The following is a 24,564-nucleotide window of genomic DNA, read 5'->3' as shown; positions in this document are numbered from 1 at the left end:
TTGATCTAGTTGTACTGGGATCCAAACTTCAGTTCTTGCCCTTAATATATAGATGCTTTCCTCAGGAGTTAAAATTATAGTATGGTTAATACAGGTATGTAAAGTACAATTATAACACAATATTTCCCCACTATTAGGTTTCCAGGTAATTTGTCCTTTTAATAGCAAATATGGAAATGCAAACACAAGCTTGAATATAGCGGGTAAGATTTTTGGTCATGGTCAAATTATGAATACTATTATGTTGTTTAATTGACCAGTCCACAAATTTACAGGATTGAATGCAGCACTTAATTTCCATAAATGATGCTGAATATAAAAATTTTTAAATAAGGCTCGGGGGGCACAAATCCACCCCCGTGCCACATAATGGTCTCTTTGGTCAGAGTGGATATTACATTGCCATGTCTAATTCACCTTAAAGTTCTTTTTGTCTTTGCCAAACGAACGGAGCCATAAGGACTCCAATAAATGACAACTTCCATAGGAACTATTAATTAAAACTCGTACAATGGACCCAATCAGTTATTGAGAGAAAAGTTGGCATGGAACATAGTGGCATATCTGGAGGGGGATAAGATTTATTGTTAGATTGTATAACACCCTTAAAGCTCGTTGCTGCAAGTAAAATTAATTTTTTGTCATAAAGACCTGTTTTATTTTGCATAGTTAACCAGGCTTCTATGGCTGGTTTAAGACAATGATTTCCAGCACCTAAACAGCTTCATTCTTTCCATCTGTCCGGGCAGGCGCCGCCAATTCTCCTCTCGGTCTCTCTTCCTGGGGGACATTTCGCAGCTTAATGCGCTTATTAGGGATCCAAAACTGCTGTGTGCCTGTGGAAATGTAAGCATAGCCTCGGCCCCATCGAACAACTGTTACTGGAAGCCAATTAGAGGTTAATACATCATAATAGAAAATAGGCTGATTTAAAGGTGACACAGTTCTCACGATTCAGTGTCTTTGAGCTGCTGAGAGGGAATCATCTTCTAAATTTAAAAAATTTTAAGTAAATAATGCATTCATAATTCTCTTCCTTGGGGAATCCATACTATATCCCCCCTTTTTGTTTTTTAAGAAGCTTTTTAAGAGTTCGATTATGCTGTTCAATAAGTGCTTGATATTACATTGAGAAAAAATTTTTTGACATTTTTTAGAAAGATATGCAGGAGCATTATTTGTTTTAATAGTTTCTGGTTTTCCAATTACAGCAAATGCTTCAAGTAGATGTGTAATAACACATTCAGAACGTTCAGAAGACATAGCTGTAGCCCAGGAGAATTTTGAGCAAGTATTAAGGGAATGATGAACACATTTAAGTTTTCCAAAACTAGGTACAATAGTAACATTCATTTGCCAGATTTGGTTAGGAACTAAACCTTTAGGATTAACACCTGTTGGTAAAGAAGGTTGGTTAATTACTCGATACATAGGGCGATTACAAATAATTTGACGCGCTTGTTGCCAGGTAAGATTATACCGTTTTTTAAGTGGGCGGGCATTAGTATAATGTAGCTGATGCTCAGACTGAGCACTTAAAATGGAGCTAACAAGCGTATCGACATGTTCATTGTCAGCAGACAAAGGTCCCGGTAAACCTGTATGAGATCGAATGTGGGTTATATAAATTGGATGATGTCTTTTCCTATGGAGAAACTGGAGCTGTAAAAAAGCACATTAAGTTCTGAACCATTATGAGGAGTGGTTACAGTTTCAAGAGTATGAACAGTATGAGCCGCATATTGAGAATTTGTGATGATATTTAGTGGAATTGAAAAAACATTTGTTAACAGCATGACAATGGCAAGCAATTCAGCCTTTTGCACAGAAGTATAAGGGCTTTGAATAGTTTTACTGTTTTTTAAATTACTATATTCAGCGACGCCTAATTTATTGGCATTTGTAAAGTACGGCTCTGCTTCAGAGATGGGCTGCAGAGCAACACATTTTGGAAGTATTTACTGAGTTCTTTTTAAAAACTGAAACCTTTTGGAGAAAGGATAAGAATTGTGAATTTTACCCAAATAATTAGAAAAAGCATTTTGCCACCTCTTACATAACATTCAGTGAGAGGCAATTTCCTTATTTGTAAAAAGAACAATAATTTCACTAGGGTCTTGACCACAAAGTTGCCTGAAATGTAATTTGCCATGAATTATGACTTGAATGATTTTATTAAGATAAGTTTCAAGTCTTTTAGTTGATTTGTGTGGTAAGAATAACCACGCAATAATATTTTCAGCTTGACATAATACTCCTGTAAGAGAATGAATGCTATGGATAACAACAAGCTTTAAATTAGTTAATTGCTGGATACAATTTAACTATTTTGAAAACATTGCTTAATTAATTCAAGCTTCTTTTTAGCCTTTTTTTTTGAAGATTTGGGACTGTTTAAGTCAGAGTCACCTTTGAGGGTGCGAAAGATATTTTCAAAAGCATATGTGGGAATTCCCAAAGAAGGACGGAACCAATTAATGTCTCCTCGTAATTTTTGAAAATCATTTAATGTTTGAAGAGAGTCCTTACGAATTTTAACTTTTTGAGGTATTATATGACTTTTTGTTATTTGGTGACCTAAATAATTCCATGGCTTCTTTTTTTGAATTCTTCCAGGAGCTATTTGAAAGCCATACTTAACACACAAATCACAAGTTACTTTAAACATTCATAATAATTGTGCTTCAGAGGGATGTGCTAACAAGATGTCATCTATATAATGTATGTACATTCCTTCAGGGAATTGGCTTCAAAGCTTTTCTAGAGGTTGATTGACAAAATATTGACACATAGTAGGACTATTTAACATTCCTTGAGGAAGGACTTTCCATTGATACCTTTGATTAGGCTTTTGATTATTAAGAGAAAGTACAGTAAAACCAAATTTTTTACGGTCCTCCGGCTGTAAGGGAATAGTAAAGAAACAGTCCTTTAAATTAATTATAATAATATGCCAATGTTCTAAAGATATGATGGACACGTCAGCTTTAGTATTTAATAGTCCTTGAAATGTTTTATTTTTAATTTTTACTTCTAAAAGAGGTTTTTGTAATTTAATAGAGGCAGCCTAAAAACTGATTATTAGTAATGCCAAAGCCTTTGTTTCCTTTTTTAACATTTTGAGTTGCAGGCACAGTATAAGGAAGAAATATAAGCTGTGCTATGCGAGTGTTAGCAGGTATGATATGATAGCCCGTGGCTTGTATCATAACTTTGATTTCTTAATTAAAATTAGAGTTAATAACTCCTGGTTGAGTAATAATACCCTTAACAATAAGGCTAGATTGGCCAATTATTAAACTTACATATTCTTTAGGCAAAGGTCCCCATACTCCAGTAGGAGCAACATAAATGCGATCTTGTTCTTTAAGAGTGAATTGCTGGGTGGTGACCAAGTCCAGACCTGCACTCCCACTTGTGGCTGCGCAAAGATTTGTGACTCGGCACTGCCCTGACTCCAAAACCTTGGATTGCTGGGGCCTTCGGGTCTCCTGTTTTGGTTCGGGGCACGGGAGCTCACACCCCGCTGCCAGTTTCCCTGATGATCAGAGGGTGCTATATATTTACCATTCTTATTAAATTTAGATTTACAGTCTTAGGCCTAATGTTTCCTCTTGCCGCAACGAGTACAGTTCTTTCTTGGAGATTTAGTTTCCTTTTTGATTATTGCGGCACTTTTTCCTAAGGTGGCCTGTTTTTTCCACAAGCGAAGCATTTAATTTCTTTTTGACCTTTGACGGCAGCCGTAGAGATGGCTGCGGCGAGGAGAGATGCTTTATAATTTTTTGTGCTAATATTTTGACAAGCCTGAATAAACCGACTAATATTTTGAAAGTTTTGTTTAAGAGGACGAAGAACTGTTCTACAGTCTTCATTAGCATTCTCAAAAGCCGATTGTTTTTGAATTTTTTTTGTAAAATTTTCTTACTTGACAAAGCTTTCCAAGTATTTTAAAATGTATTAAGCCTGATTGGTTTAGAGTTTTCTTCTTTTTGATAAGAAGAAAATAATAAATTCCTGAGATATTTCAAGGGCCCTTTGAAATACCTCAAGGTTGTAAGGAAGTTTTTTAACTTTTAAATTTTGGAAATTTTGTCAACTAAGGAATATATATTATGAAATGATATTTGACTATTTAAAATGATAATAAAAGGTATATAATATTAATATAGACTGACAAAAATTCAGTTCTTAGTATTGAGAAACATGAATTAGTTAAGTATTTGAGTAATATATTAAATTAACAAGATATTTTTTCTTAACTTGATATTTAGTTCCTTTTACCAGTTGCTGTAACAACCAAAAATCTTTTATTTTTTAGATAACCCTGGGCTGCACCAGTTCTAAGTCGGCTGCTAGGTGAGGCGCCTCACGGAACTGCGGCCCGGGGGGCACTGTGAGGGGCGTGGGGCGTGGGGGGGAACCGGCGAGGGCGCGGAGGGGACGGGCGCCCCGAGGCCACCGCCGACCGCACACCCCCGGTCCCCGCGTGCACACCCGCCAGGTTCCACCGGGCGCGGCCGCGACCCCGCAGCAGCCCGGCGATACACAGGAAGGGCCCCACTCGTGTCCAGAGTTGCACCGCCGCCGACCCCTCGGGTATTTGGGCCCCCGCCTGCGGTGGGAACCTCCCCCCCGCCGCGCCTCCTGACTTTTGAGCCATTTCGGGCTGATCATACATTCGAGAAGGCGGTTGCTCCTCCTTGCCAAGCAGCTCAAAGTCCCATGGAAATGGCTATAAGGCTACAGCCACCTGGTTAAAAGTGACCCATGTTTTGCCTGCTATAGGATGACCAGTTTGATGAGCTCTTCTAAGAGCTTTACCAACTTGTTTCCACACCTTTAAATTTAACTGATTCTTCTCTGGAGTAAACCAATAACAGTGGTTCCTGACCTGCAGGAGTAAATCTGTTAAAGTACCCTTTTTTATCTGTAAACCTGAACTTCTAAGTGAAGACTTTAAAAGCTTAACATATCCCTCATTCACTAAGGGATTATTCCCCATTACTCCGATGCGTTTTTCCGAAAAGTTTTGCGTACAACCGCGCAGCCAATTCCTTTTCGGTCCTGCCTGTTCCCGGTTCTTACCTTTGGGTCCCTAGGTCCAGGCGCCAGGTGTTGCGTGAAGTTTGTGGAAAGAGACGCGGAGATAATTCCAGCAAGCAGGATGAGTGGCCAGCAACGAACGGAGGGCTGTGGCTTGCTCAGGCCATCAGCAATTATTCACGGCCCTCCGTTCCTTTTATTGGGTTGCAGAAAAAAATTTTTTTTAAGTAAAACTAAATAGAAACTAAAAAGGCTTACATGGTAACAAACATTCTTCCCACTAAAAGGAATAAACATTAACCTATAGAGCTACGGAACTAAAGGGCTTACGTGATCCCGCTAAGAGGGATAAATATTAACCTATAGAGCTGCAGAGCAAAGCGGTAAATTACAAAGGTCCAAGGGTCTGTTCCACATCCAATATAGTTGCTAGGGGGCGAGGAAACACTAATTTTCAAGCTTCTTTGTTCTTAGAGACTTGTAAACCGGCCTCCAAGAATTGTGTTCGAGTAAGGGTCCAAAGGTCCTGTTATCCTGTTATCACTATGGGAAAGGAGGCTTAGGTCTTCAGCCCTCTTTGTTCCCTGGATTCCGTGACTCAGCCATCAGGAGCCTCGTGCAGCCGCTGGTGCTGGCAAGACTCGTTTGCAAGTTCTTGCAGGCTGAGGTCACAGGACACCTGGCCGGGGGGGGTGGGCGCTTGCAGGCCCCCCGGCAGAGGGCTTGTGACTTTCGCCTTCAATGCTTCTTAGTCCCTGCACCATTTCCCCATTTCTCCCTCTTCCCCCTCCCAGCCGATAACCCTCCAAATCCCTATACCTGTGATTTTGCTCCTATTCTGGTGTGCTTAGTTGGATTTTGTTTTTATTCTTTAGATTCAATTGTTGATAGGTGTGAGTTTGTTGTCACTTTAATGTTCATAATTTTCATCTTTTTCTTAAGTAAGTCCCTTCAGCATTTCATATAATAATGGCTTGGTGATGATGAACTCTAGCTTTACCTTGTCTGGGAAGCACTTTATCTGCCCTTCCATTCTAAAGGATAGCTTTGCTGGGTAGAGTAATCTTGGTTGTAGGTCCTTGCTTTTTATCACCTTGAATACTTCTTGCCAGCCCCTTCTTGCCTGCAAAGTTTCTTTTGAGAAGTCAGCTGATGGTCTTATAGGCACTTCTTTGTAGGAAAGGCTCTGCTTTTCTCTGGCTGCTTTTAAGATTCTCTCTTTATCTCGAACCTTTAGCATTTTAATTATGATGTGTCTTGGTGTGGTCTTTTTGGGTCTAGCTTGTTTGGGCCTCTCTGCTTCCTGGGCTTGTATGTGTATTTCCCTCACCAGATTTGGGGAGTTTTCCCTCATTATTTTCTCACATAAGTTTTCAATTTCTTGCTCTTCCTCTTCTCCTTCTGGAACCCCTATGGTTTGGATGTTGGCACGTTTAAAGTTGTCCCAGAGGTTCCTAAGCCTCTCTTCATTTTTTTCAAATCTTATTTTCTCATTCTGTACTGGTTGACTGTTTTTTTCTTCCTTATGGTCCAAATCATTGATTTGAACCCTGGTTTTCTTCCCTTCATCATTGATTTTGTATGGATTTTCCTTCGTTTTGCTTAGCATAGCCTTCACTTCTTCCCTTCTGCGTTTGCTGTACTCAGGTGTATCTATCAAGCCTGTGAGCATTTTCATCCCCAGAGTTTTGAACTCTACATCTGTTAGGTTGTCTGTCTCCTCCTCTGTGAGGTTGGCTATCTCCTCATCCCTTAGTTCTCCCACTAGAACCTTGATCCAGTCTCTTTTGGGCCATACTTCTCTGTCTCCTCAACTTGACAGACTCCTGTGTTTGTTTGCTTCTGTGTCTTAGATAGAACTGTCGTACCTGTTATGGCGTAAGGAGCAGAGGCTTAGGTATTTGTCAGTACCAGGTGACCCATTTCACCACGTTGTGGCGCTGTATGTGGAGGAGCGGTCAGAGAGGGAACAATGCCTCTTGCTCAGCACTCGCCCCTTTTCCAGGTACTTCTCTCACTTCCATCTGGGACTGGTGCCTCTCTAGCTGTTGCCCTGGCCATGGTTCCCAGAGTGGGTGGGTCTGCGGCTATTCTAGGATTGTGGGGGCCCTTTAAACAAGCGGACGCTGCTAAGAGATTGGCAGTTTCTTCCTCCGCCCCACCCCCACTGGTTTGCACAGTCAGAAGCAATGAGGCTTTATTTTCCCCAGTGCTGGGACTGTTGAGCTGTGCTGTCTGGTCTGGTGCTGGGAACACTCCAGGTGCCCCTCCTGACTTTTTAAAACATGTGACTGCGCTTTCTGCTGGCCTGCCACTGCCGCCGCTGCTGCCACCACCACACCTTGTCTTCTCCCCACCGGCTCTACCTCTCCTACCTGTCTGGATAAGTATTTCTTTTTTATATCTTTGTTGGACTTCCGTGAAGCTTGATTTTCTGGAAATTCTGGTTGTCTAGTTTTGAGGTAGTTGTATTCCTTCTTAGTTGTGGAGGGAGGTGCACTGTGTCTGTCTAGGCCTCCATCCTGGCCTTAAGTCTCATTCATCTTTCTTTCTGCAGTCTGGCACAGACTTGCCAGCAATAGGTGCTCAGCAAATATGTTGAACTGAATGAAGCAAGGGCAAGAAGCTGAGGAGGCTTGGGAGATCCAGGAAAGTAGAATGTGAGAGTCAGGAAAGCGTCCTGAGGGCTTTGAATCAAGATGAGTCTACCCTGAATCTGATCTGATAATTTGTGGGATCTCGAGGGTTTGAAAGAAGAGCCTTGTTTCAAATAAGTCAGTAAAGTGGGGATTTTAACTCATGCAAGCATGGGACTTGGTGTTAAATTCAGATCAGTTCTGAAGATTGCAGGTCTCCATTCTCTTTTTCAAAGAGATGGCTTTGTAGACCCAAGCATGTTGGACCTGCTGTAGCCAGTCAAGAAAAATGTGCAGGCTGTCACCTGTGACCAGGGCTCTGTGAGTTATAAATGCATACAGGAGTCAGATGGCCTCACCGTATCCACTAACAAAGTGCATGATCTAAAGTCCTATTAAGTCTTTTCTAGTTTAATCTAATTATTGATTAGTTTTGAAACATTTTTCCCTCAAAGTGAAGTAGTGTTTATTTCTTCATTAAATCTTTAAGGAGCCCTGACTGGTGTGGCTCAGTGGGTTGAGTGCTGGCCTGCGAACTAAAAGGTCACAGGCTTGATTCCTGGTCAGGGCACATGCCTGGGTTGCAGGCCAGGTCCCCAGTTGAGGGGGGCTGGAGGGGCAGCTGATCAGTGTTTCTTTCACACATTGATGTTTCTCTTCTTCTCTCTCCCTTCTTTTCAGTCTAAATAATAAATAAATTGAAAATCCTTAAGGAAATCCTAACTGCTGAACAGGTACCCACCTTTACCTTTCTCCCAAACAGACTGGGACTTTGGACACCAATTGTGCCCTTGACTTCTTTTGTGGTGTTGACTAGCTGGTCTGCCGGTCTCTCTCCAGGCCACGGCTGGCATGTTGTTTGCCCTCTGTAAAGCAGATGAGTGCTGTCTACAGTCCTGCTTTACTGCCATGGAAACTGAACTCTGTTCACTTTAAATTAAAAGGAATGGCCCTGACTGGTGAGGCTCAGTAGATTGAGCACCAGCTTGTGAACCAAAGGGTTACCAGTTAGCTTCCCAGTCAGGACACGGGCCTAGGTTGTGGGCCAGGTCCCCAGTTAGGGGTGCTTGAGAGGCAACCACACATTGATGTCTCTTTCTCCCTCCTTTCCCCTGTCTAAAATAAATAAAATCTTTTAAAAAAAACACAATACAGTGAACAGCTCCCATTCTAGTTCTTTTGAGGAAACATTTTAAATATTCTATTATTTTTGTAAACTAAACTTTTAACAGTGTTTGTATAGCTTTCCAGTGAGGCCTAACCTTGAATCAGAGCTTTCCTGTGTTGAGCTCTGCAATTTCATCTGTTTCTAAATGTCACTATTGCTTAGGACTAGTGAAAGAGCCTGGGCCATTCACCAATTTAAAACTCAATTTCAATAGGCCCCCCTCTCCTTTAAGATTATTTTTTAAATGTTCCTAGGTATTCTTTCAAAATGTTATAAATTCAGTGTGTTACTGTTTTGTGACAGAGAAGGAAAACTCTGATTCCAAAAAACCTCCGCTGCCTTGCGGCATACCTCTTCAGGGGAAAGGCTAAGGGAGTAAACCCCGACAAAAAATCCGGAGCCGGAGTCCCTAAGGCGGTTTGACGTTGTAGTCAACACCGGCAACTCCTGCGGCGCACCTGAAGCCAAGCTGTATTGACTCCGTCTTTCCCTTGGACCCTTCAGCTGCGAAGAGAGGGGGGGTCTGCTGCTTGGGCAACAGCAGACCCTCCATATCACCCCGCCCAGGCTCTGTAGCTTCAGCTTCACTGGAGAGGACACTCCAGCGTCATCGCAAGATGTCGATTCAACACGGGAGGAGACAGATACCGTGTCACTCCCGAGTTGGACTGCACAGCCATTCTCGGCGGTGCAGATAGACTCTTAAGAAGCTACACCATCGTCTCTCGAGACGGACGGCTGCCGACGACGACGACGACTGTTTTATGAAAGTAGACAAACTTGGGGTATCAGGGCAGAGCTTTGTGAAAATGTCATTTTTCGGTTATTGCAATAATGACTCAAGGTCCTAATCTTTCTCTTAAATGTCCAGTTTAAAACCTCCAAGTTGCGCATGTCAGTTACCCAAAGATGGAGACTTGAGGTAGATACTGCTGTTGTTGACTGAGTAGTGGAAATGCTTCTGTTCTCCATAGGTGTTTAGTTAAAATCCACCCTCATAGAAGGTCGGTGTGTTTTAGGGATCACACTTGGTACAAATGCATTGATCTGAAATGAACAGTGGTGCTGGCAGGTGTGTTCTCTGATACATGAGCACTGGAGATGATTATCCTGGTGCAGGACTCACCTGGACTAACGTTGGCACTCCCCATGGTCTAAGCTGACACTTTCCAGTAGAAATGTGAGCCACGTAAGAAACATTAAATTTTCTAGTAGCCCCATTTTAAAAAGTAAGAAGAATCAGGAAAAAATCATTTGAATATATATAGTTCAACCTAATATATATAAAACATTATTTCAACATGTGATCAATATAAAAGACAAGATTAAAGATATTTTGCCTTTTCATCTTTGAAATCTGTGTGTAGTTTACACTTGTGGCACATCTGAGTCCTTCCACATCCAGGTGCCCACAGTGGCCAGTGGCTGCCCTTCTGAAGACTCAGCTCTGTGGGTCAGGCTTGATTTGTGGTTACGTGTTGAGCTTCCCCCTCATTTTTTCCTGGAGGCCTTTAAGTGGCATTAGGGCATAGTTTGAGTTCTAGATCTAGATTGTCTGAGCTTGGATCCTGTCTCTGCTGCTACTTCTGTGGCCTGTCTCATGCTTTCTCTTTATCTCAGATTCATGGTCTGTGAAAATAATTCCTGCCTTTGAGGGCTGTTTTGTGTTGTCTTTGGAACTGTAGCTGGCATATGGTAAGCACTTAGCAAATATAAGCCACAGTATTAAACATCACTGTATATGTTTATAGTATTTAATACTACTGTATACTCATTAAAATGTGTATTAAATTCTACTGAATATGGCTCAACTTGCCTCTTAGGGAAACTTTAATTTCCTTATAAGAGGTCCCAGGATTAATTTCAAATTATACACCTTTCAAGAGGGTTTTGGCATAACCAAGATATACAAAGAAAACTTACGGGAACCTTAAGGGCAGTAAAGAAGTTTGCCATATGGCCATCTATGAACTAGTCATGCTAGTATGGAATAATTGTAGGGTATAATTTTTCCGTACACATTAAGAAAGTACATTTGGCCCTGGCTGGGTGGCTCATTGAAGCTGATCTGCCCTGCGTTTGGGCGCCAGATGAGGCTGAACTGCCTCCAGCGCCCTGGCTTGATTGGAAACTTCTCTGTCCAGCCGAGGTTTCACGACCACAGCGGAACAAATTTATCCAACACACTGTATTTTGTCTAGGGGGAAAAAGGAGGTAGCTATTCACTCTAGTGGAGAAAGCACAAGACCTCCGTTCCTCATCCCTCTTAATGAGAAAGGTATGCATGGGAGATACAAGGTCAAAATTCATAAATCATCAGTTAGCTTTTAGGCACCTGGATTACAGTTGACAGTTACTGATTTTAGGTGTCAATATAGAGGGCACAGTGACCAGTGTGTGTCAGGGTCTATTAAACATCTTGATACCACACTGGCATTAGGTACAAGGTTTCATACATTCCTTGCTAGAGATTGTTTATAGTTAACTGAGAAATAAGAAAAGCAGAGCAAGCTCTAAAGCATAATAAGCATTCTTTAAATCGAATTCCCATGGAAACCCTCTGAGTGGCCTTCGATCCTGTCTGCCTCTGCCTTCCAGTTTTCTTTTCAGACTTAGAGGCTTCCGGGGGGGGGGGGGGGGGGCTTGGGCTAGAATTCCCGAAACCACAAGGAGCGGTTCCCCACAGCTCAGTTGGTAGGAACGTCATTCCATACACCAAAAAATGGGTTCAATTCCTAGTTTGGGTGTGTATGAGAGGCAACAGATCAGTGTTCTCTCTGTCTCTCACACTCCATTCCCCTCTCTCTAAAATCCATAAAAACATATCCTTAGGATAAAATTTTTTAAAAGGAAGTACATGTACGCTGTCCAGTTATGAGCATTGAGATCCAGGTCAGCCATCCATCACTCATGCTTACTCTGTGCTTGCAGGGCTATGAAGCCTCCGGGAGGAGCATCAAGCAATCTTTTTGGAAGTCCAGAAGAAGGTATTCCTTCAAGTCGACCCAACAGGATGACATCGAGTATTTTTGGACCAACTGAAGAACCCCAGAACATTCCTAAGAGAACCAACCCCCCAGGTTTGGGCCTTTGTGCCTCATTTATCCTTTGGCCTCTACCTGCTCTTTTTTAGATGCTTTTCTGAAAAAATTTTCTGTTTCTTTTCTTTTCTTTTTTAATGTTGATCCTTTCACATCTTCTGGTACAAGTTATCCCTGCCATCAGAGTTCTATAATGTGAGGAAGGTTTTTTCCTGACTTTTACTGGAAGGTGGCTTGATCATCCTTGAATTCTCTCTTTCTGTCAACAGACATTGACTGAGTGCAGGCACTGAGGATACAAGGACTCCTGCTAGGGAGACTTTCCCAGTTGGCCCATGGACTCCCTGAGATTCCTGAAATTGCGCACAGATTATGCGTTTAAACTTTTTTCTAAGGAAGGGTATTTTTAATCGGCTTATTGATGGGATTGAAACTAAGAAAGGATGACTCGGTCTAGCTCACGTCTGTATAGTTTTTACCCCACATTCTGGTGGTTATAGTGGAAGAGCATCTAGAACAATGTTTTCCTTGGCTGATAGACTGTCTGGTTGAGTGACCGTACAGTGCTAGTTACCTGAACAGCTCTCCCCTGTCCGTATCCATGAGGAAAGTCAAGGTTCATCCCATCCTTAAAGATTTGAGAGGCCAGGTGTGGGAATCAGTATTTCAGACAAATAATAAAATCAAGCAGAACCAGAGCTAGAGCTGTTTGCTCCTCCACTTTAGTTCTGGATACTTACTTATTTAATTTATTTTTGGACAGATATACATCGGGGAAAACCAAAAGAAACAAATTTATTTATTAAAAATTTGTATTTATTCTTACATGTTTAAACTTCAGTCACCTTCAAAGTACTCTCCATTTGATGCAGTACACCTATCAAGATGTTATTCCACTGCTCAAAACAGTTTTTGAACTCCTCGATTTTAATACCTTTTAGCGCTTCTGCCATTTTTTGTTTCACCTCTTCCACACTGGTAAAACATTTCCCTTTGACAACTTTTTTCATCCAGGGTGAGATCAGGTGAATAGGGAGGGCGGGGTACGGGGCATGCCATTTTTGGTCAAAAACTGCTGAACACTCAGCCCTGTGTGGGCAGGTGTGCTTATATATCACTCATCATGAAATGGCAAATGTGTTGAAAGAGTCTTCAAAAAAAGAATTCACTGAAGCCAAACACAGCCTCTCACAGCAATGCCAGCTGGCACACTGATACAGATGGGTTCCTAGAACACTCACCCAGCGGGGGAAGCCTGTACAACAAGGGGCTCACCCTCCAGAATTGAATTGTGAGGGGTTTTTTGGTTTTTTTGTTCTAAGCATTCGACAATGCTCTTACGGTGCTGTGAAGAAGGTCCTTTTATTGGGCCAAGTAACTTGTGTACAGTCATGTAACAAGTTAGTGGAATGCATCTTCTTTCCTCCTGTAAGATAAATTATTGGTGCACCACAGCAATGATCATAATGGCCCCACCTCCACTTAGTATAGCACTCTGTGGAAAGAAGGTACATGCTTGGTATTTGGTGAGTAAAGAGATGATCTGTTGGTATTGTATAGTAGCCACCTTTCTGCTTAACATAGGGTATTTAAATATTTACTTTTCACATCCAGGCCTTAGTCATCTCCTTATAAGAAGTTGCATCTTAGATGCATCGTTTTTTCTTTTACTGATTCCAAAGAGAGGGAAAGGGAGAGACAAAGGGAGGGAGAGAAACATCAATCAGTTGCCTTTTGTAGACACTCCAACTAGGGACCAAACCTGCAACCTAGGCATGTGCCCTGACCAGGAATTGAGCATGCCACATTTCAGTCTGCAGGACAATATCCAGCCAACTGAGTCACACTGGTCAGGGCTTAGATGCGTATTTTGATTGTGGCTTGTCAGATCACTTATAGTTGAGAGCAGATATTAAATATCTGTGATTTGCTGACATACCTAGTTGTCACTGGATGTTCCGGCCAGAAGGAGGTCAGAAAATGACTACTAAATGTTATTTTTCCAGATTACAGGTTTGCCTGTAATAGAGCATGTTATTAAATTCAGTTCTGTCTGTCTGACCTAAAAACTTAGAAGCTGTTTGCTTTTAATCTACTAAAGAACTTTTCATGGGTTTAAGGAAGAAGATTCTTCAACAACAACAACAACAAACATGGAAAGTACAGAGTTAAAGAAATTCTAGAGGGGAAAATACCATCATACCTGTAGAGGCCAGCGCAGTTCAGCTCAGTTCCCGAAATGAAAGCCCCCAGCAGGCACCTGGTAAAGGGTCAAGGTTTGACATGGGTCTTTTAGGAACTCCAACCATCCCAGCCTTTTTTGCCATAACTCAGGACTGGACTAGGGTGTTACTATGAGAGGAGGTCTCTGAAGTAATGAATGTGGAAGTCAGGAGCACGTGGATGTTCTGGATTGCTCACTGTTCTATGATTGTTTTGCAGGAGGGAAGGGAAGTGGTATCTTTGAGGAATCAACACCTGTGCACAATCGACAGCGTCTGAACCCACCTGGTGGGAAGACTAATGACATTTTTGGGTCACCAGTGACTACCACTTTACCCTTGGCACACCCAAACAAACCTAAGGTACGGACTGCATTCACATAGCAGACAGACATGAAAGTAAGAAAAGCAAACATTGAACCTAGTTCTTTTTTTCAAAGGCTCTGAGACAGGTTTGACATGTTATTCGGAAGAAACAAAAATGGTGATGGTTTTTCTGGGTACAGTCATAAGTAATTGAGTTTTGAAGCTCCCGTGAGTCCTCAGAGAAATAAATTCCAACCTCTTGCTGACTTGAGCCCTGGGGAAAGCTGATCTTGATGTGTGGGTAGCAGTGACTGCCCACTGCACTTAGGCTGCTGTTCTTTGCACATCACTGAGGGATGGTAAGAATAGTTATAAAATTGAACATGCAAAAGAAGAGTTCACATTTCACAAAAATTTCACAATTTTTAGTGGTGGTTAATAAGTACAACTGCATTGGATTAAAATTCACCAAGTATTCAGAATTCATGACTTCCCTAATTCACTTTTTTAAATTTTATTTTGTCACCTCTGGAGAATGCCTGAGGACCAACTCATGAAAACTGCTGAAAGACAGAATAAAGCATTTAGACAGCGTTTCCTGCATGAACTGTACCTCAGGATAACAGTTTCTTCAGGGAAAGTTGCCTTTTATAAAAGTACTTAAGCCTATAAATGAAGAAGGAATAACAGAATTCAGATATCACCATTTTGCAGACTTGTAAGAAATTGTGGATCTAGACAGTGATCATCAGTGGCTCCCAACATCACAAAATGAGAGACAAACCAAAAACTATAGGCCCCATAACAGCAGGCCATTGTGGACCACCTTTGAATTCTTGTCAAAAAAAGCAGGCCTGAATCAGAACAAACCTCAGTTAATCAACACCACAGGGATTCAATCAGAGTTATCCAAAATATAGGAAATTATATGGCAGAATGGGGGGATATCTCAATTTAAAAAAAAAAAATTCCCAACAGTGTTTTTATTTTTTTGAAAAAAATAAAAATATTTATCTTAAAATTCATATGGAATCTCAAGGGACCCCTAACAGGCAAAAAATTTAGAAAATGAAGAACAAAGTTGGAGGCTCACTCTTCTCAATTTCAGAACTTACTATAGTAATGAAAACTGTGGCACTGGCATAAAGATAGACATATAGACTAGTGGAATAAAATTGAGAACCAAGAAATAAATTCTCACAGTTACAGTTAATAGGTCCACAGGGTCCCAAGATTACTCATTGGGGGTAAGAACAGTCTCTTCAACACATGGTGCTGGGAAAATTGGATATGCACATGTGAAAAAGTGAAGGTGGACCCTTACTTTATACTATATATAAAAATTAAAAATGGATCAAAGACCTATATTTAAGGGCTAAAACTATAACATTTTTAGGAGAGAATTTAGGGACAAATCTTTTTAATTATATAACAGTGGTTTCTTAAATATGATACCAAAAATATAAGCAACAAAATTTTAAAGAAATAAATAGGGCTTCATTAAAATTATAAACTTTTGTATATCAAAGGACACCATCAGTGCAGCATTATTTATAGTAGCCAAGATATGGAAGCAACCTAAGTATCCATTGATAGACAGATGGATAAAGAAGATGTACATTTGTGCAATGGAATATTACTCAGCCTTAAGAAATAATGAAATCTTGCCATTTGCGGCAGTATGGATGGACCTAGAAGGTATTATGCTTAGTAAAATAAGTCAAACGGACAAGTACTCTATGATTTCACTTATATATGGAATCTAGAAAAATAAAACATAAAATGAACAAACAAAACAAACGCAGATACAGAGAACAAATTGATGGTTGCCAGATAGGGGGTTAGGGTGCTGGGTAAAAAAGGTGAAAGGAATTAAGAAGTACAAATTGCCAGTTATAAAAATAGTGACGGGGATATAAAGTACAGCACATGGAATAGAGTCAACAATATTGTAATAACTGTGAAGGATGCTAGATGGGTAGTAGACTTATAGGGGTGATTACTTCGTAAGGTGTATAAATGTCTAATCACTATGTTTACACCTGAAACTAATAAAATGTATGTCAACTGTAACTAAAAAAATAGATTTTTCAAAAAGACTATCGAGAGAATGAAAACACAATCCATAAAATATTTGAAATCACATATCTGATCAAGGTTTGCTATCCAGAATACATAAAGAATTCCTACAACCAAACAACAAAAAAGCAGTCCAATTCAAAAATAGGCAAAGCACTTGAGTAGACATTTCTTCAGAGTTACAGTACTGAGATGAGTTAATTTTAAGGTGGAAACAGTATGATGCATATGTGCAAGTTTTGGAGGGCAAGTACACAGATTGAACTCTTAATGATGTACGTAACTGGCTTAAGGGAGTCAGAAGAAGAACTAAAGCAACAACAGCAAGGGTCTGCATGCAGGGAAAACATCCTTATAACGCAGCTAGCAGCCAGGAGCAAGAGATGCAAGAGTGTACTGCTCAGATACAGTACCTCAAGCAAGTCCAAAAGCACAGTGGTGCTCAACAAAGACTAGCAATGTTATGCATACCCCATGATCAACCTGTTTTTCCTAAAAGTGAAAGGTGAACTGGAACAGACTAAAGACAAACTGCAACAAGCCCAAAATGCACTGAGTGCCTGAAAGTTTACAACTAATAGGTAAACAGACCATACTTCCCAGTCAAGACTTCACTAACAGTCCCACTACAAGGAAGCGGTGGTGGGACAGCCAAATACTTATTTCCATACCAAGAGTCAGACTTTTTGAGCCCCAAAATACCACATTATACTATCCGGCTTTAGTGGTTAATGTAAAACTTATCAGATGGACCTTGTATTTCAGTTTTTTTCTCTTCCTTCTGCCCTTCGGAGTCCTGATGGCATTGGACTACCATGAACAAATGGCCACCTCCAAAAAAATTCCCCTTCTAGAGCATGTAGACACTTGAGAAATGTTTCTGTTTAAAGAAAATAGAGGGAGAAACAGAAGTTTTGAGTCTGTGGCACACTGTGTCTTCAGACAGTTTAGAGGAATGAAAACCGAGAGGTTTAAAATCATGAATTGAACATGTAAACTTTCAGAAAAATGTAAAAATGGAATATGCATCACTTTTAACATTGAGCATAGTGACTTTGAGGCACTGTCATATCAGTTTTGCCAGTAAGACTGAGGACTTTATGGTTATCGTTGAACTTCTTGGTCAAAACTGAAGTGAGATGAATTTTGCCTTTAAGTGGTTTATTTGCCAAGAAACAATAGTTATAAGAAAATCAAATAATAGATATCAGTGCCAAGTAGTTCATATATTTAACCATTTAGTTTGGGTTTCTATTATTACTTGCATTAAGCCTTAAATCAATGTGGTTTTAATTAATGGTTCTTTGAAAGGTTGCTAATACTATAATTTTACTGAGGACTATACAAACATGAAGGTGTGGTATTAAACTTAACGTTTAAACAATTTGAAGCATGAACATTCATTCACAACTAGATTGTATAAGGATACTGGCAGTGATGAGACTCACTGTGCTATTTTTTTTTTTAAGTATATTTTGTGGATTATGTTGTTACAGTAGTTCCAATTTTTTTCCCCTTTGCTCCCCTCTGCCCAGTACCCCCCTTCCCGCCAGCAATCTCACCCCCCTTAGTTCATGTCCATGGGTCATGCATATAAGTTCTTTGGCTTCACCCTTTCCAATATTAATCTTAAATTCCCCCTGTCTATTTTGTACCAACCAATTATGCTTCTTAGTCCCTACACCATTTCCCCACCTCTCCCCCCAACTCCCTCCCACTGACAACCCTCCACATCATCCCCATACCTATTCTGGTTTACTTAGTTGGATTTTGTTTTTGTTTTTTAGATCTGGTTGTTGATAGTTGTGAGTTTGTTGTCATTTCAGTGTTCATAGCTTTGATCTTCTTTCTCTTAAGTAAGTCCCTTTGACATTTCATATAAGAGCTTGGTGATGAACTCTTTTAGCTTTACCTTGTCTGGGTAGCACTTCATCTGCCCTTCCATTCTAAATGATAGCCTTGCTGGATGAGTAGTCCTGGTTGCAGGTTGCCTTTCATCACATTGAATACTGCTTGCCAGTCCCTTCTTGCCTGCAAAGTGTCCTTTGAGAAATAAGCTGATAGTCTTATAGACACCCCCTTGTAGGCAACTCTCTGTTTCTCTCTTGCTGCTTTTAGAATTCTCTCTTTATCTTTCACATTTGGCATTTTAATCATGATGTGTCTTGGTGTGGTCCCCTTTGGATCCAGCTTGCCCGGGACACTCCATGCTTCCTGGACTTGTATGTCCATTCCCTTCACAAAATTTGGGCAGTTTTCCTCCATTATTTCTTCACATAAGTTCCCAATTTTTTGCTCTTCCTCTTCTTCTGGCATCCCTATGATTCGGATGTTGGCATGTTTAGAGTTGTTCCAGAGGTTCCCAAGCCTCCTCATTTTTTCCAGTTCCTGTCTCCTCACTCTGCACTGGTTGACTATTTTTTCCTTCCTTATGTTCCAAATCATCGATTCGGACCCCGGTTTCCTTCCCTTCACCATTGGTTTCATGTGGATTTTCCTTTGTTTCACTTAGTATAGCCTTCCCTTCTTCCCTTCTGCATTTGCTGTACTCAAGCATATGTCAAGTCTGTGAACATCTTTATCACCAGTGTTTTGAACTCTGCATCTGTTGGGTTGGTTATCTCCTCATCTGTTTGGTTGGCTATCTCCTCATCACTTGGTTCTCCCACTGGAAGCTTGATCTGTTCCCTCTTTTGGGCCATACTTCTCTGTCTCCTCAATTTGACAGGCTCCTATGTTTGCCTCTGTGTCTTAAGTAGAGCTGCTGCACCTGTTATGTCGTAAGGGGTGGAGCTTTAGGTATTCGTCAGTACAGGGTGACCCGTTTCACCACATTGTGTCGCTGTATGTGGGGGAGGGGTCTGAGAGGGGCCAATGCTGCCTACTCAGCACTCTCCCCTTTTCCAGGCACTTCTCTCACTTCCCTTATGGGACTGGCACCTCTCTTAACTGTTGCCCTGGCTGTGGTTCTTGGCGTGGGTGGGTCACGGATGTTCCAGGACTATGGGCGCCCTTTAAACAAGCGGACTCTGCTGAGAGACCAGCAGTTTCTGCCTCTGCCCCAAGCCCCACTGGTTTTCACAGTCAGAAGCAATGAGGCTTTATTTTCCCTGGCACTGGGACCATGAGCCATGTGGTCTGGTTAGGAGCTGGGAACGCTCTCCAGGTGTCCCTCCTGACTTTTTAAAACGTGTGACTGCACTTTCCACCTGCCTGCCGCTGCTACTGCTGCTGCCACCACCACACCGCGTCCTCTCCGCCCCTCCTACGTGTCTGGATGAGTATTTCTTCTTTATATCTTTGTTTGTTGGACTTCCATGCAGCTTGATTTTCTGGAACTTCTGGTTGTTTCTAGTTTTGAGGTAGTTGTATTCCTTCTTAGTTGTGGAGGGAGACGCAGCTTGTCTCTCTTAAGCCTCCATCTTGTGTGTTATTTTTTTAGTAGTGACATTTATTAAACTCCCATTCCATTCAACAGTACATGTTGTAAGAGCATTGTCATTGGTGTAAGTGGAGGAATGCGTTCCTTCATTGTATTTGGATCCTTTGTATCACACCCTTGATATTAAATTAATGTGCCTTGAAGAAAAAATAACAAATGTTATTTGTTAGCCAGGATATGGAGAAATTGAAACCTTTTTACATTGTTTCTGAAAATGTAAAATGGTATAGCCACTGTGAAGACAGTTTGACAGTTTCTGAAAAAGTTAAACATACAGTTTGCCATATGATTCAGCTATTCCACTCTTAGATATATATCTCCAAAATTTAAAAACAGGAATTCAAATACTTGTACACCTATTTTAATAGCATTACTTATAGTGATACTATTGAACAACCCAAGTGTCAACCAACAGATGACAAGATGAACAGAAAGTACTATATACACTAAACATATAGTGGAATAGTCAGCCATAAAAAGCAATGGTGTTTCTGATACATGCTACAACATACATGAGCCTTGAAAACTTAGCCTAATGTTCTAAAATTTGACTAGATGTTAGATATTTCAGGAAACATTACATTTTGCAGCTATGAGAATATTGGCTTGTGGTTTCTTTTTTTAAGGACTTTTTAAGAGCCACATATTGAATTATTTATGAAATGAAATTTCTGGAATTTTCTTTAAAAGAACTCTACAAGGGGGTGGATGGACTGAAGTTGGGAGAACTGTGTAGCTGAGACTGGGGTGGCAGTGAGCTGATGTCATCGTAGCTGTACAGTGGTTTATGAGGGAATTCACAGTACAGCTTTGTTTATGGTTTAAATTGTCCATAGTAAAAACATATTTAGGTGTTAAAAATGAACCTGGGTCATCCATCCATGCCTTGATTTTCATCATTCATCTGAATGAGGGTTGAAAGTTTCTGAATCACATATTGATCTGAGGTTTGCCTTGTTGCAGGACCATGTGCTCTTGTGTGAAGAAGACCCGAAATTGGACCTTAAAGGTAAGCTGCTGTTCCCCTGAATGCTCCTACTCTGGAAAAGTTGCTGGTGTACCTCAGAGGATGAGAGGCAATATTCCTGTGCCTCTTGCTGAGAAAAACCAGCAAGATTGTATTTATTGCTGAGAGGATTTAATATTTGAAAAAGCTCAGGGAAATGGGCTCTGTTGTTTCTGATGAGAGCTTTTTAACTGATCACCACTGTTTTTTTTTTCACTTCTTGTCATTGCTAATCAGCCTACGCCTAAGACCAAGGTGTCCTACTCTAGAAGCTGATCTTGTGTAGGGAAGGACAGGGATCCAAAGTCTTTAATTTACTTGTGACCGAGGACAGAACCAGCAGAACTGATGTCGAAAAGCAGGGCATAAGAAGAGCAGGACAGGAAGAGTAGGAAGTGAGAAGAGAGAATGTGAGGCTTGCATGTGGTGGGGAGAGCTGGTATCTCCATAATTCGTCACCCAGGGAGTGAGCTGCCCCCATGGTGGGGCTAGATGTCAGATTTTGAGCTCACCATGGTTCTCTAAGCTGACTGTGAGCACTGATTTTTGCCCATTTGGGTCACCATTTCCATCAGTTGATGACCAAGATACATGGGAATTTGTTCATTCAAAAAGTCCAGAGTAATGGTGTCAGACAACCTGGCCTCACCTTGCCAGATCCTCTTAACTGTCCCCCTCTTTTTTATGCCCACTTTGAAATAGTTTGCTTTTTATACTTAAAGTGAAAAAAAGGGAAATGGAGTCTAACAAGCAAAGAAGTATGAACTTATTTAGGAATATATCAAGGATTGCTTATGCTACATCCCAACTTTATGCCTGGTTCAAGAATGGCCTCTGCTAATAATCAATGAGTGAGTCTTGGTACAGATGGAGGTCTAGCTCTTTGTTTGTCTCCCTTTTCCCATTACAGTATGCATTTCTTGCTAGCTGGTCTGTGTTGAAGACTTCATGTGCACAGCTTGCCCACCCAGGTATTGGGGAGCCTCTAATGGGATCATTTGCTGACTTTGTCCCACAGGCACAACGAACACCTTGCCCAGAGAAGAGCTGGGTGAAAAAGGTAGCCCGAAAGAAGCAGAACGTGCTCAAGAGCCCCAGCCCATGCTCACAGTTGACAGCCATGAGCCCAGGTTGGGCCCACGGCCTAGATCTCACAACAAAGTCCTGAATCCACCTGGAGGCAAATCCAGCATCTCCTTCTACTAGAGAAGCTATTGCTTCCCCTGTAGCCAGATAAGAAACTCAAAAGATAGAATTTCAAATATAGTTTCCTTTAGCCCAAAGGAATGGGGGTGGGGAGAGGGTCTGTTGCATTCTGAAGCCATTGCTCAGATTCCATTGCCACCATGAGAGCCGCAAAGGACCTCACCTTCCAGGCTGCCGAGAAACATTTTTGTGGGGGGGGAATGTGACTCCTTGGTGAACACTGTGATTTTGGATGCGAGAGGAACTCTCAGATGGGCTGGGTGGGGAGCTTGCAAGGCCATGGGAGCCTAATGAAGTAGAATCTTCCATGTCCTTGTTACATCAGCAATCTGCCAGCCAATTAGGTATCTAGAAATCACTTACCATAGTAGCAGAGTTTAAAGCCTTAGAAAGAAATCCAGAAACATTGGGCATAAACCAAAAAGGTTTTCTAAGTCTTATGCTTTATGGAGAGATTTTTACCCCAATCCTCTTTGGTGATCTGACAGGAATCTCTGCCTTTCACTCACGAGGGACTGGTCTTGGTCTATTCACAGACTGGTTTTGCTTGTGAATTGCTTGTTTTTTTCTCTCATCCCTAAGTCTTGGCCTTCACTCTTTACCAGTGATATGGACAGTTCCTCTATCTGCAAGGCCACTGACTTCTGCAAGACTAAAACTATCCAGATATACATCCAGGTAACTGGGTTATTTAAATCCTTCATGTGTCTTACTTTATTCCTGTTGACATTGGGTAGAAGAGATGCTTGAGAACCTTGGATTCTTAGGTTTGAATTCTTTAATAATACCTAAAGAGCTGTTCTTAAACAGCAGCTTTACATAAGTGACTATTGACTGGTCTATTTCTGACACCTTCCTAGAAAAAAGTTACTCAGGTACACCAAAGAAGAAGGAAAGTTTGCTTAGGTCACGCTTTATAAAACTGCAGAACCTCTACTCTTGTCAGGCAGCAGTTTCTCCCATTCAGCCTCCTAAGGGGTATGGTCTCCATCACTCATGCTGGACCAGTAGCTAATGGAAGAGAGAGTTTGTGTGGTAGTGGCTTTTGTTATGAGTGCCTACAGAGCAAATGCCAGGTGGTAGAAGTGTCTTGATCATTATTAAAATTGAGGAAAGAAACAGCTGTGTTTAGTTATAATCACAATGGCTGAGACACTAAGTGCCTGCAGGAGGTGCCTGCCAAACCCCACTTACACTCGACACGTTGAGGGGATCTGCATGTAGCATCGTCAACCAAAGAGTTTCCCTCCTTTCAGTTGTCCTGCTGACTTTGGAGCCAAGAAATACTCATTCCATGTGACTTTTGTCAAGTACTCTGTCTCCATGCTTCAAATGGTCATTTTTAAGAAAGTTGTTTAGAATTCAGAGCATTTTTCCCCATTAAAAAATGTCATAAGTGGTGGTTAGCTTTTAAGTCAAAATACACCTATAACTTATAATGAAATGTGCTAATGGTGGAAATGAATTGCCATTACATTTTGTTTTTTCATACAAAAGAAAATGATTTGTGAATTCCAAATTGGGTTGCTAGAAAGAACCCTGACATTGTACTGCTGGCCCTAGTGGCTTCACCCCCACCGTCAGCCAAATGAGAAGAAGAAGTCTCTAGTTCTGTCCACTGGCAGGGATGTCTGGGGTGGAGGCGGGTGATACCAAAGATGGGAAGAGAGGCCTCTAGGGATGAGGAAAATGAGCTATAGCAAGAGCCTCTGGGCAGCAGTGACAACTCCAGCCTTACCTTTCTCCTGTCTTTCCCCTGTTTTCCTTCCTGGGGCCATAGGAATGGGTTTTGAGTGCAGGGATAGTCTGGTCACTGTAAGAAGCAGAAGAGTTTCTGCTCCTGTGAGCCCAGAGTGGGTGGCCATCTGTATTTGGGAAATTCTCTGTACATTAGGACGGTCTGTATTTGGAAGATTTCATTAACTATTAGCATTCTGTTCTCATGCTCTAAGCGGCTTTGAGAAATTACCAGTCTATGTATTTTATTAAGCCTTAAAACTTTATGTGCATTTGGTGCCAACTTTTTTCTAGGAGTGTATCAAAAACAACAAACCTGTACTGACATGACAATGTAATTTTGATAAGAACATTTTGTTATTTTCACAAAGCAGAATTGGGTATAACAGTTGAATTAAATTAGTAAGCATGTACTCAGAATCTGCCTATTTGGTGTCTTTGTGTCTTTGTGTCCTTGTGTCTGTGTGTGTACACACGCTTTCCATAACATCCATTCTCCAAAGTAAGGATCTCTGCTCCTTCCCTTATAGCTTTTTATTGTGAACGGGATTGCTTCTTGGCCAGACGATGCCCAAATTAATCTTATCTAATGTTATGGATTTAGATTTCTTTTTTCATTTGAAAACCAGAGATTTAGCTTTCAGTAGAATGAGTGGGAATATGCAAGAGTTTTTA

General features: G+C 41.1%; 1 protein-coding gene across 4 annotated transcripts in view; it reads left to right on the top strand.

Moving 5' to 3' along the window:
* JPT2 (Jupiter microtubule associated homolog 2) overlaps positions 1-24,309 on the top strand; it is a 29,521-nt gene extending 5,212 nt beyond the window's left edge. For 3 of the 4 annotated variants that reach the window (XM_090277300.1, XM_090277301.1, XM_090277303.1), the window contains exons 2-5: positions 11,782-11,930; positions 14,334-14,476; positions 20,904-20,949; positions 21,965-24,309. In XM_090277300.1, coding sequence (XP_090133426.1) covers positions 11,782-11,930; positions 14,334-14,476; positions 20,904-20,949; positions 21,965-22,152 — 526 coding nt within the window. In that variant the 3' untranslated portion in view covers positions 22,153-24,309. Of the gene's footprint in view, positions 1-10,470; positions 10,546-11,781; positions 11,931-14,333; positions 14,477-20,903; positions 20,950-21,964 lie in introns of all 4 variants that reach the window. The other variant, XM_090277302.1, reaches the window with a different exon arrangement.
* Positions 24,310-24,564: the final 255 nt, after the last annotated feature.

Source organism: Furipterus horrens, unplaced genomic scaffold (genome assembly GCF_987537825.1).
Source record: "Furipterus horrens unplaced genomic scaffold, mFurHor1.1.pri manual_scaffold_5, whole genome shotgun sequence".
Lineage (NCBI taxonomy): Eukaryota > Metazoa > Chordata > Mammalia > Chiroptera > Furipteridae > Furipterus > Furipterus horrens.
This window is presented reverse-complemented; position numbering and strand designations above follow the sequence as displayed.